Source organism: Aquarana catesbeiana, linkage group LG01 (assembly GCF_042186555.1).
Source record: "Aquarana catesbeiana isolate 2022-GZ linkage group LG01, ASM4218655v1, whole genome shotgun sequence".
Lineage (NCBI taxonomy): Eukaryota > Metazoa > Chordata > Amphibia > Anura > Ranidae > Aquarana > Aquarana catesbeiana.
Genome location: NC_133324.1, coordinates 383,112,623 through 383,125,761, shown reverse-complemented (window position 1 = coordinate 383,125,761; position 13,139 = coordinate 383,112,623). Strand labels below are relative to the sequence as shown.

The 13,139-nt window shown below is 42.0% G+C and overlaps 1 protein-coding gene across 1 annotated transcript in view; it reads left to right on the top strand.

Moving 5' to 3' along the window:
* Positions 1–13,139, top strand: part of PSAT1 (phosphoserine aminotransferase 1) — a 36,626-nt gene that overhangs the window by 2,288 nt on the left and 21,199 nt on the right. The window contains exons 2-7 of the mRNA XM_073633855.1: positions 1,815–1,875; positions 1,961–2,030; positions 2,138–2,343; positions 3,699–3,871; positions 5,082–5,251; positions 6,193–6,321. Of these exons, the coding sequence (XP_073489956.1) occupies positions 1,815–1,875; positions 1,961–2,030; positions 2,138–2,343; positions 3,699–3,871; positions 5,082–5,251; positions 6,193–6,321 (809 nt within the window). The remainder of the gene's footprint in view (positions 1–1,814; positions 1,876–1,960; positions 2,031–2,137; positions 2,344–3,698; positions 3,872–5,081; positions 5,252–6,192; positions 6,322–13,139) is intronic.

The following is a 13,139-nucleotide window of genomic DNA, read 5'->3' as shown; positions in this document are numbered from 1 at the left end:
TTCTAAAAGCCGGGAGGCGAAGGCAGGCATTCAGGTCATGTGATTGGCTTGGTTCCCCATGATTGAGCTTTGGGGGTGTGGCCTGGTAGGAGCCTGGGCTGAGGCTGTCATACACCTCCTTAAAGGGGTTTGCTGTGATGTGCGATTTTTAGGACTCCCTTTCCTTACTATGTGACTTGACCCTTGTCACGTTGATCTTTAAAGGCAAATTCTACCTTTTTAAGACCATGTTATATGTTTAAGTGTAAAATGGTGCCTAGAAAAAACTTTCCACCCCCTGATCGTGTTTTGAAATTGGCATGGTTACTCTGCACAGCCACATCAGTTGCAATGCTTTGCATGCTCAGTTGCAAAAAAAAAATATCAAATATATGAGATTATTAATACATTTTATTTCTTTTTGGCAAAAGGTGGACTTAGACTTTAAATGGGCTATGATGCTGGTAGTGGGGCTGCTGATCCTCCTTCACAATGCTGGCATCAAGGAGAGCCATGCCTATCCGCTTCTGATCGTCAGTAGTTGCCAGTGACTGCGCCATCATAATTGTGGGGGTGCCAATGGAGCATGCTGCAGAACAGGATCTATGCAGCAGGGTGGATTTGATTTAAATCAAGTCACTTTAAATCACAATTTAAATCACTAGTAAAAAGGCTTGATTTAAATCATTTTAAAGAGCAACTGTCATGTCTGATCTGCTGTTGACTCACCGACAGTCCCATTCACTTTAATGGGATGGCTGGTGATGCGGCAGTGACACAACAAGGTGAGGGACGTGGCAGCAGGTAGGTGGATGCCCGCTAACAGGCGCTGCCAGGATGGATCTGAAGTGACAGGTGCTCTTTAAATGTAAGGACTTATTCTTGCTGGTAGTTGGAATCTTTAATATTTGCAAACAAAATGAAGGTTTCCTATTTGGAATAATAAGCTGTCAGGTTGGCAAAACAGCGATTTTAGAAACTATTCAATCACAGTATCTTTCGATTTTATTTTTTACTGCACAAGAATTTTATTAAAATAAATTTTGATTAAAAATCCTTATATATTTTTCTGCTAGTAAGCTCCAATCAGAAATGCAAACCAGAAGGTTTTTATTTATTTATTTTTTTCCTGCCTCTATGGCTGGATTCACATGTGCGAATTCCAGCTCAGTTTCTTCTGTGAAGAGAAAAAGCAGCTGTTCAGCGATTTCCCCCCCCCCCCATTGCCATTGTATCTTCGGATCAGCTGAGGAGGCAGCGAGAATTCTTCACAACAGAACGCATCTGGGAATCAGATGCGTTGCCATAGAAGATTATGTGCCTGCAATGCTCAGAAAATGCACACGGAATGCGACTGCAACGCACATATGTCAACCAGCCCCATTCAAATGAAGAGATTTTGAAATGTCCTGTGACTTGGATGCGGTGTAAGCTGCATCCAATTCGCATAGGTGTGAACCCAGCCTTAACTCAAAATATGCCTGAAATCATAATGTGCATAGACGCTTGGGATAACATTGAGTAGCCTATACAGGCAGAACACAAAACTCCTGTAGAAGCAATGTTTTTTTAAGTCAGTGTGCATGGGGCCTAATGGCGAAGAGACCTACTGATCTTCTGCTTTCGTGAGAATCTAGGCATGCATAAACAAAATGGCAAGAAACCAGCACTTTCCAAAATCTTTTTTACGAGTGCAGATAATACCTGAGCCATCACTTGGGTTCTCCTTCTCTGTTTGTTTATAACCTTTATTCTGCTATATCCAAAAGCGTGGAAGAAAAAATGTTCTGCTGAAGTTTTGAATTAAATTTTGAACTTTTTTTTTTTTTTTGTAGGTTTTGCTGGAAGCCCAGAAAGAATTGATTGACTACAAGGGCCTTGGGATCAGCGTTCTTGGTATGTTCATTGCATATTTGTAAAGCGGGTAGTAAAGCACTGATGAAGTTATTACATCTAATTTGCACTTCTCGTTTTAACACAGAAATGAGCCACAGATCATCGGACTTCTCAAAAATCTTGAACACCACGGAGATGTTCCTACGAGCGCTATTGTAAGTATTTTTCCTGTGCATATTCCTATAAACTTCCAAACCTTTTACGATCTTAATTGCAAAAATAAATTCTATCCATTTTTTTTTTTTTTTTCTCCACCCAACAGGGATATTCCAGAGAATTACAAAGTCCTTTTTCTCCAAGGAGGTGGAAGTGGGCAGTTTAGTGCCATCCCCCTTAATCTAATTGGTTTAAAGGAATCAAAATGTGCAGACTATATAGTTACCGGTGCTTGGTCAGCAAAAGCAGCCAAAGAAGCTGAGAAATATGGAAAGGTCAACATTGTGCACCCCAAACTTTCAAGCTACACAGGTAAACAAATCTGCATATCTAGACGTCCTTTTGGTTTAATTACAGTAAGTGATTGGTGACTGTGAAAGGGTTTAATGGTTTTTAAATGACCCAGTGCCCTCCGGGTTAATTGCCCATGATGAAATGCTGGCAGCAGCCATCTTGGGTGTGAGTATCTGAAGCCAGCGCCATTGAGTTCCACGCTGTAGTTCTGCTGGGTTACCCAGCATGCACCTCTGGATCTTGCGCATGCACACTGGTTACAAGATTACACTGGCGTTGGATGATGAGTGGTTTAACCTTGAAGTGATTGTAAAAGGCTCGTGTGGGGGTGTTTTTTTTTTTTTTTTTTTTTTTTTTTTTTTCCCATACTATACTTGCCTCCTCTGTGCAGTTGGTTTTGCCCAGATCCTCCTCTTCTCGGGTCCCTCTTCGCTGCTCCTAGCCCCTCCCTCCTTTGAGTGCCTCTGAGCCAGCAGTTTGCTACAGGGGGCACCCAAGTCAAGTCAGCACTCCGTGTATCCATTCAAATGTGGAGCCCCAACGTGGCCTCTCCCCTGATTGCATGGCTGACTTTGACAGCCGCAGGTGCCAATCAGAAGTGTCTTGGATGGCTAAGGGGATCAAGGACATCACTGGAGAGAGAAGGGGCTCGGGTAGGTAATTAAAGGGGTGCTGGGGAGTCTGCTACACATTAAGATAAAAATTTCAAAACTGGTAGCTAGGTACCTTAACTACCACAACATACAGGGATATACAATGTACCATTAATGTAAAAGCACACACAGGTTGAAGTGTGTGTGTGTTGGGGGGGGTGTATGCTTTCTGAAGACTCCTGGGATAGATGCTGCTGATATCCCAGGAGTCCAAGGGATTTGCCTGACTACTTAATCACCTGGGAGCGGCGCTGCCACCGAAGTACATTAAAAACAGGTATATATATAAATAAAAAAATATCTAGCACTGTACTGTGAATGCTTTGCTTTAGTGCAACATGGAGAAATTTGTGTGTTTTGGATTTTATTTGTTATAGAAATGCCACAACAAGGGATGATAACATGCTTTTTGATTTTAATTGTTTAATGCTATCATCTCTATGGTTGGGTTAGGTTTTCATGTGATAGGAAGATATGAAGTGTATAGGATTGTACAGATTAAAACGCAAAATGAGGGGAATTTATTAAAACTAGAGCAGCCAGAATCCCAGAATCTGTATGGCAACCCATCTGCTTCTATATTTCATTCTCCAACCTTAACTCAACGAGCTGTAGATAGAAGCTAACTGGTTGCCATCCACAACTGCTCCAGTTTAAAATAAATAAATTGGTCGTCTTTTTAAACCTTGTTTGAAAATGTATTCTTTTTTTTTTCTTCAGAAATTCCAGATCCAAACACGTGGAATCTTAATCCAGAGGCTTCCTATGTGTACTATTGTGCCAATGAAACTGTTCATGGTGTGGAGTTCCAGTATATTCCAGATGTAAATGGCGCTGTTCTAGTCTGTGATATGTCATCAAACTTCCTATCTAGACCAGTTGATGTTTCAAAGGTTTGTAGGTTTTCCTGTAATAGACTGTGACCATGTAAAATGGTTATCTGTAATTTGTGTAGATAAATATTGGTGGTTCAGGGTTTTTTTTTTTTTTTTTTTTTTTTTTTTTTTTGCTACTTGGGCCCCTTTCACACGTGCGCACAGTATGCAGTATGTCCGTATTTCATCTCCATCCATTTTCAGATGAAATACGGACATACATGCATCCCTATGGGATAGTGTGTGTCAGCGAATGAACATCCGCTGACACCCGATATCATCCGTCCCCGCTATCGGATCGAATGAACACAGACATCCGATTTCCCCCCCCCCCCCCCCTGGGGAGAGTGGAGATCTGACAGGGCGGTCCTTGCACAGTGTGCAGGGACTGCCCGGTCATCCACCGAATCAGCGTGGATCAACGGAGTGATCCCCGCTGAGCAAGCTCATGTTCACAGGGCAGATAATCGCGGATCCGTCCTGTGTGAAAGAACCCTAATTGTATCCTGAATGTTAACGCACAAATGCCATTTCTAAAAGTTATTCTATGTGGACGAAGTTTAAAAAGTAGGCTATTGTCAGACCATTACTCAACTGTTTTTATAAAACATAAAATAGTTTTTTAGTAGCGCTAAAGCATAGGATGCATTAAGGTGAAAAAACAGGAACCTTTACAACTCCTTTAATAAAAAAATCAGTCATTTTTAGGAGCTCTGCCTAAACTTAGACCCCTTTCACACTGAGGTGTTTTTCAGGCGCTTTTGGGCAAAAAATGGCGTCTGGAAAAAACGTCTCAGTGCTTTCACACTGAGGCAATGCACTGGCAGGACGTTAAAACTACAGAAGCATGGAGCAGCTCACAGCAGGGGTCCAGTGCGTCCCTGTTCACAGTTTTCAGGTCCAAATTTTTGGCTGACTTTGGACCTGAAACGGACCAGAAGATGCACAGGTCTCCTGTGCAATTCACAGAGCCGCTCTGGAGATGTGTGAACCGACTCCATAGAGAAGCCGGTCACACAATCTCCTGACTTGCAACTTGGATGCGGATTTTTCCAGCATCCAATTTGCAATATTGTGAACCCAGCCTCAAAGCTGTTAGTAACAAACTGATTTAATAAAAATCTGCAAAATGTAAGAAGCAGTGTTGCATGCAGTGACCCAGTGAAACATTAGGATTGGGATAATAACCAAAAACCATGTGCTCTCTAAACCTTTACTTTCCTCTTAGTTTGGACTTATTTTTGCTGGTGCTCAGAAGAACATTGGATGTGCTGGTGTCACAGTTGTCATAGTCCGGGAAGACTTGTTGGGCTTTGCAGTGAAAGAGTGTCCTACAATTTTGGATTACAAAATCCAAGCGGGAAATGGCTCCTTATATAATACTCCTCCATGTTTCAGGTAAACTCGGCATAACTACTAGTTGCACGTAACACACACTTTTCATGAATAATATGCTGCTTTTTCTTCATTCTAAAACCATTAATTTTCCTTTTCTCTTCTTTGATCACATGCTTGCATGCAGACCAATGGTAAGGCTCGGTTCACATATATGCAGATTGGAATGCGTTTTTAACCACATCCAATTCAAATAACGTGTGAATCGAACCGGCTTTTAATGGAGCCGGTTCACACATGTGCGTGGCGGCAACAGTGCGGTTTTAAAAAGGGTTCTGTTCTGTATCAATTATACCTTTGCACCTGAACAGAAATGCACTGGACTGCCACACTGAAAGTGTGCGTGAACCCAGCCTAATTCCTCCAAAAAACAGAATGGTATGGTAAGGGTATGTGCACACTGCTGCTTGTAATGTGTTTTTCCATTTGGACGTCTGCAGAAATGATAGGATCACTATTGTAGAACTTCAGAGATCACTTTTATCGGTGGTGGGAGAGCGGGTTTAGCTTATTAAGCATCCTTTTTATTGATCCTGATAACCATAGATCAAAGGCCATGTAGAACCTTTTCGTTTTTCAAAAAAAGTCTCCTGGGTGATGTACAGTAGTACATGTGAATACAGCAGGACAGTGAATCTCTGGCCCATGGGAGCAGCAAACCTGTGCCTTAACCTCATCCCTAATGGTGATAGCGGTAGACCATACTTGTTTAAATTTTATGTAGGTTGTCTGTATCAGAACCTCTAACATGGTGACAATGATGGCGGGGGGGGGGATAGAAGTGCATGCACAAGGACCATCATAGCATGGTCACCAGGTATGTAATGAAAACTTTAGAATTACATTTTCCAGTTGACAAACTGTGAATATCTCTATTATAACCACTGCTGCAATCATCTGTATATTTTTATTTGGCTAACTTAGCACACCTATTTAATTTTCAGCATCTATATAATGGAACTTGTGCTGGAATGGATTAGGAATAACGGAGGAGCTGCATGTATGGAGAAGATGAGCATCCTGAAATCAGAGATGATTTATAATATCATTGATGAATCAAATGGACTGTTTGTGTAAGTGGGGTTTGTGTGGGTTTTTTTTTTTTTTTTTTTTTTCTCTATCCTGTGTTTTTGTTCAATGCATTGAGGGTGATAAGGCACTAGGGGTTACAGACCATGTGATAATGTTAAGAGACAGGATTCTTCAGAGAGGAACACACAGGCTGTGAAAGATTAGAAAATGGAACAATTTATTGGTAATTATAAATTATTTCCACCCACAATGGTAAGTCAACATACATAACCTCCACCGCTGGATGAAGTAACATGTATAAGTAACAGACACACCACCTAACACCCTCCTCATTCACTCCAAAGCACCCCCACTATAAACCAGCTACTATAGCAAGACCCAGGATTTATTAGACCAGTATTAACATGGTATTGGGAAGCCAAAATACAAGTTCCATGTACCCTAAAATAACATGGGATGTATGTGCCACTTGTGAAGTAGTTTCACTTGAAAATGGATGGAAATGAAACTACTGACCAGTTATTCAGGGTGGACGCTTGGAAAAAATACTAATAGTTCTCTAGCTTGCCGTACCATCCATTATAATACAAAGTCGGTGAGAAAAGTCAATATGAGCAGCATGAGGTAAAGAAATTGGATGAAACATAAAACATACCTTCACTCCACTCCTGCACTGATAGTCCTGTGTGTAGGAGGGAGTACAGCTTATCTCCTCAATTGGCTGGAGCCGCTGGTGAAAAGGTGAACACTTGCCCTCTGAGCAGCAATCCCCTAGTGGTGTCTGGGGAAGGAGAGCCTTCCTAATTTCAGCGCACAAGTAGGCAGCCAAGTCCAGATCCAGGAATCACCGGCCGGCCAGAGCGGGCTGGGTTAACACACTGCTCTGTGGACGCCTCCCCTCAGACACCAGGCACAGCAGCCGTACAGCCTTGGGAGTGGAGCTTGTGTGAAAGGGATCACAGCGGAGGTATGGCACTCCATGATCATACACAGATTGCTGTGTATGGGGATAATTGAATTAATGTCTGTTTGGGCAGCAGCTGTTTAGGATGTGTAAAGATCCCAAGGGTCCACACTCTTCCAGTGGAAACATCCGTGCGTCAGGCAGCAGAGAAAAGGGGGGGGGGGGGGGGGGTAAAAAAATTTGGCAAGGGGGGGGTATGGAATGGATTCCAGGTGGGTGCTGTGAATGTAGGGGCGTCTAGCTGACGCGTTTCAATCGACAGGCGATTTTCTTCAGAGCTAGAGATGCACTGGATAACGGGAAGCTAAATACTGAAGTAATTAGTCTAATTAGCTACTGGGAGATCAAGTCAGACTGCCCACGTTCAAAAGTTAACCCTAAAAACTCAGTGATACTGTGCAAATAAAAACGCAAACGCATATAAAAAAAAAACTGTCAAACACACAGTGAATAGGTGAGTGAGAGAAGATAGTGATGAAACAAAGGAAGGAAAGGGGCTATAGGTCCTCAGAACTGCATAATATCTATTCATATCTCAAACACAAATGAGTACTATATGGTTGAGACCATAAAAAGGAAAATGGGGGTCAGAGGATCAATTGAACATTAAAAAAAAAAAAAAAAAAAAGGAAGAAGAGGAACGAGCAAGAATGTATTTCAGTCTGGTTGTGAATTAAAAAGGGCTGTCAAATACCGCACAGTATGCACATAGCGAAAACAGAGGTTTTTATCCATAGGTAGTGGTCGTTTTGAGGATACTTTGGATGTGTTCACTGATCCTGATTTTGAGTTGTCTTTTGGTTTTACCAATATAGATTTTGCCACAAGGGCAAGTAACCATATAGATCACACGTGTGGTAGAGCAGTTGGTAAATTCTTTTTGGCCTGCAGAATCAGTGAACACATCTGTCCTCTCCACGTAACTACAGATAGAACTTTTTCCACAAGGGGAAACTACCCCACAGAGGGGGGAGATCGGTCAACCAATTTTTGTTGGGAGATCTTATATATTCAGAGTGAGGGTATCTCCAAGATTTTGAGACCTATTTGCTGTAATCACTGGGTGGTCCCCAATAAATCTCCCCAGAATCAGGGCATCAGATAAAATATTCCAGTGTTTGGTGAGGACCTCTTTGACCTGGTCCCACTGAGATTCAAACCTAGTAATAATTCTGATGGGATTTTGGGGGCTATGTTCACATTTTTCCTTAGGTGCATCGGTCAAAAGGTCCTCTCTTTTTGGTATTTATGGCCCTATTTTTCGCCCTTCTGATGGAACTATGTGAATAACCTCTTCCCCTAAATCGTGTATAGAGCTCAGAGGCCTCTTCTCGGAAGTCGGCGTCCGAGGAGCAGTTCCGTCTGATCCTCCAAGAACTGACCAATTGGAATTCCCTGGATCAAGGTTTGGGGATGATGGCTAGACGCCTGTAGAAGGGTGTTGGCAGCTGGGTTTTTTTTTTTTTACGGACTGTCTTTGTCACAAGTCGATCAGCCTGTAATACTAATTTCTAGGTCCAGAAATGAAATTGTTTGGGTGGTACGTGTATGTAAAACGCAAATTTCTGTCATGTTAAGTTCTTGCATAAACATGTCCAGCAGATGTGGGGTGCCCCCCCAATCATGAAAACATTGTCAATGTACCTCAGCCACAATTTACTATGGCTGAGGTTTCAGTGGCGAAGGATAAATCGCCACCTCCTCCCACAATCCCAGGTAAAGACATGCAAAGGAGGGGGCCCAGGGGGCTCCCATTGAGGTACCCCTCCTCTGCTGAAAGTAGGAGCCCAAAAACTGGAAATAGATGTTGGTCAGCATGAACTCCAGGAGCTTGAGAATTAACTAATTTTGCGCGGCAAGTAATGGATGACTTTTTTCAAAAAAGTGGCCCACCGCGCGGAGACCCAACTCATGGGGAATCGACGTGTAGAGGGACTCTACGTCGATCCCCACGAGCAAGGCACCCACCGGGCAGACCACCTCCCAAATTTCCCTAAGTACATCCCTTGTGTCCCTAACAAAGGATGGCAGATCACTAACCAGTTGTTTAATCAGTGCATCTGTATATCTGCCAATCCTCTCCAGGGGTCCCTTAATAGCAGAGACTGTAGGTCTACCTGGGGGGTTGGTGAGGGATTTGTGCAGCTTTGAAATAATATAATAATGAAGTTCTTTCTTGGAAATAAGGCTGCTCTCTGATGCAAATGTCAGTGTTTTTTTTGTTTTGTTTTTTTTTTTTTTCATTGAGGGTCTGAACTATCCTACGTAGGAAAAGGATTCTCAGTAAGTTTACTATAGGTAGAAGTATCCATCCGTTGACGCATGACTTCTACGTATTTCTGTCCCGACATGGGCTATGTATTCACCCCCCCCCCCCCTTATCACTTCCATTTATGACTAAATCAGGTGCTTCCTGGAGTTCTTTAAGCGCATGCCTTAACTTTCTAGATAATCTAGTCCCCTCCAGTCCCAATTTGTTTTCCTAAGGTCCTTTAGTACTTGGTCAAGAAATAATCTTATCCATTTATTTTTGGAGATGGGGGGCATTTTTAAGGATTTTATGGTTAGTTTTTTGGAGGTCTGTTAGTCATATCTGGGTGTATGGAGGCCTCCAAATCAGAATCTGAGTTCTCATGCAGCAAGGATATTAACTTATTTAGTGCTTCCTGTTCTTGATTAGCTGCAACTACCTTCTGTGTATTATTACGATTGGCATACCAGGATCTGATCATCACCTTTCGCAAGAAAAAGTTAATATCCTTAAATACTTTGAATTCTTTCATAGCTGATTTCGGTGAAAAGGACAGGCCCCATAGGGAAATATGATATTTATTAAGGAGAAAATCAGTTAGGTTAATGACATTCAGATTCTGGGATTCCATAGAAGGTGCCTCCAGGTGCAGTATTTGAGACAGGCCCCTCTATCGTCTACGTGAATTGGCTCTTGGCTCCCTAGGGTTCTTCTTTTTTTTTTTTTTTTTTTTTTTTTTTTGTGTGTTGGAAGTTTGTGCCTCACTTTGCACATCTGAGGTGTCTATCCCTCCCTTGTCCCTTTTCTAAAAAAAAAAAAACTGACTGACTGACTTAGCTGGAGTGTCCTTTTCACTGTCTGTGGACAGGGTATGTTTAGAGGCTGGCGGATTCCTTCTGCTTCTACTTCTAAGTGTTTGACTTCTTCCCCCTCTGTAGAGTAGGGTCAAAAACTTTCTTTTTCCCAGTTATTATGCCCCCCATCTCTAAAAATAAATGGATAAGATTATTTCTTGACCAAGTACAAAAGGACCTTAGGAAAATAAATTGGGACTGGAGGGGCTAGATTTATATAGAAAGGAAAGACATACGCTTAAAGAACTGAAGCACCTGATTTAGTCATTTAGGGGGGGGGGCATAGTCCATGTCGGGACAGAAATACGAAGAAGTAATGCGTCAATTGATGTATACTTCTACCTATAGTAAACTTACTGAGAATCCTTTTCCTAGGATAGTTCAGACCCTCAATGGAAAAACTGACAGTTGCATCAGAGAGCAACCTTATTTCCAAGACAGAACTTCATTATCTAACAGTACGGGAATTTAATACACCAATATTTTATATTATTCCCAAGCTGCACAATTCTTTTACCAACCCCCCCAGGTAGACCTATAGCCTCTGCTATTAAGGGACCTCTGAAGAGGACTGGCAGATATACAGACGCACTGATTAAACAATTTCTAAGTGATCTGCCATCCTTTGTTAGGGACACGAGGGATGTACTTCGGAAAATTCCGGAAGTGGTCTGCCCGGTGAGTGCTTTGCTCGTGGGGATCGACTTCGAGTCCCTCCTATAAAGACCAAAATTATATATGCCCCAAAAGGTATATTATGGGCAGTATATCACCAGGAAAGAATTTTTTTGTAGATGCAGATAGAATACAAAAATATTTAGAAAATTATCAAAATTTTTTTTTTTTTATTATTATTATTATTATTATTACATGATATACAAAACATATAGTGAATATAAAGAGAACAATAGTTGATTGAAATACAACTGCTATGTTGCTGTAGTAAACCACCCTGAAAGGCCAAAAAATGGTCAAATACATGTTGTGGGGATACAACAAAAAACACCCTACATGTTTCGGAATAGCACAAAAAGACTCAATTCTTTTTATGATGTGTACTTCCTTCCTCAGGGGTTTCAAAGAAGCAGATTTCTAAAAAGAAAGAATATATATACATGTGTGAGTAAGTATATTTAGCACCTACATATACCATAAAGGGAATAATAGGATGGATTGAAGGGTTAGAGATTTTATCTCCCATCGGGGCACAAGGACATCATAAGAATAGATAACAATCTAAGAATATATGTGTATATACTCACAAAACATTTGTTTCTTCATTGCAAATAATGTACACAGAAATGTTAGGAGATGAGCTCCCACGTCCTTGGGTCCAATGGGTTAACTTGGTTGCCACAAGTAACTCCCACAGAGATGGTTGTTACAAGGGGGTAAAAGGGAAATCTTGGGTACTGCGAAGGATTAACTTTGGTGTCCCCAAAAGGAAAGACGGCAGGCCAGGGCTCACAAGAGCCGCCACTGATGGGCATAAATGGCGCACATCTAAAAAATGGTAAAAGATAAGGGACATTGTATGTGTCTGCGAACTGAAAAATCCATGCATTTTAAAGTGAGATATAGTATAAAAAAACGTGTGCTATCAGAGATAAGGAGAATCTCACTTTGGTTAGATATAGACTGGGCATAGGTACAAAAAAAGATTTAAATTGGGTAACTAACCTTTGTTTGGTTGCACTGGTCCCTTTGCAGGAAAATAAACTCCTGTCAGCTGTGTAGCAGGGATATGTGTGTGTTATGTTTGGACTAAATACCTGGTGTTTTGAGGGTAGAGACGCAGAACAGCCAATCATTCACATTTAAGATGAGTGTGAGCCCAGGAGAAAATCGTCAACTTTAATTAAAGGCAGGCGAATAGACCTTTCAGACGATCAGGTGTGTATACAAAGGACGCCAGCCAATCGCGGCTCCCCGGCCCGAGCGGCGTCCAACGTCAGCACGCTGGGGAGCGCAGTGACGTCGAACGTCGACAGAGGCCACCGACACGGAAAGAGGGCAGCCTGGCAGGGTGAAGATGGGAGCCCCCCATTGTGCCTGCGCAAGATACTGGATCGGGCGCATGCGCATCAGTGCTGCCACAACGTGAAAACGGAGGCCTTTCCGTGCCGGGGAGCACCGACGAGCCATCTCAATGGGGGCAACAACAAAAGATATCAGACCCAGACAGTTCAATATGGCTATAACGAGAGGGAAAGAAGGAGTCATGCTTAAAATCAAACTGAACAGACTTAGCCAATGTGCCCTCGACTGTCAGGACGTGGGAATCGCATCTGTACAAAAATGGTAAAGGTGATAATCCCTAAAAAGAAAAAAAGGGGGGGGGGGCATTAAAGGACAATATTCCACATATAATGTGTAAGCAAAGAGGAAAAACAAATAATGTTTTTGAATACCAAGATATAGTGTATACTGTTTAATTCAATAACATGGTACAATATTTGATGTAAAGTTTACCTAAAGACATTTTTCAGATATTTGGCAAGCCAAAGATAGACATCAAATTAGACCCAATTAGGAAAAGATAAATAAAATTAAAACTAAATAATGAACAGAAAGAAGGAAAAAGCACAAGGAGGGGGGATGGTAAGCAACACAAGAACATTTAGTTTTTCTATAATTCCTTATCATAGCCCCGTGTAGCAATGCCTGGGAGGAACGGTTTCAAATTAAAGGCTTCATTAAGGCCCGGTGGCATTGTCGCATCGAGTTTTGATATCCAGCGGAGTTCCCACTGAAGGCCCCTAGTCACCTACAGATGAGCCCCCCCCCCCC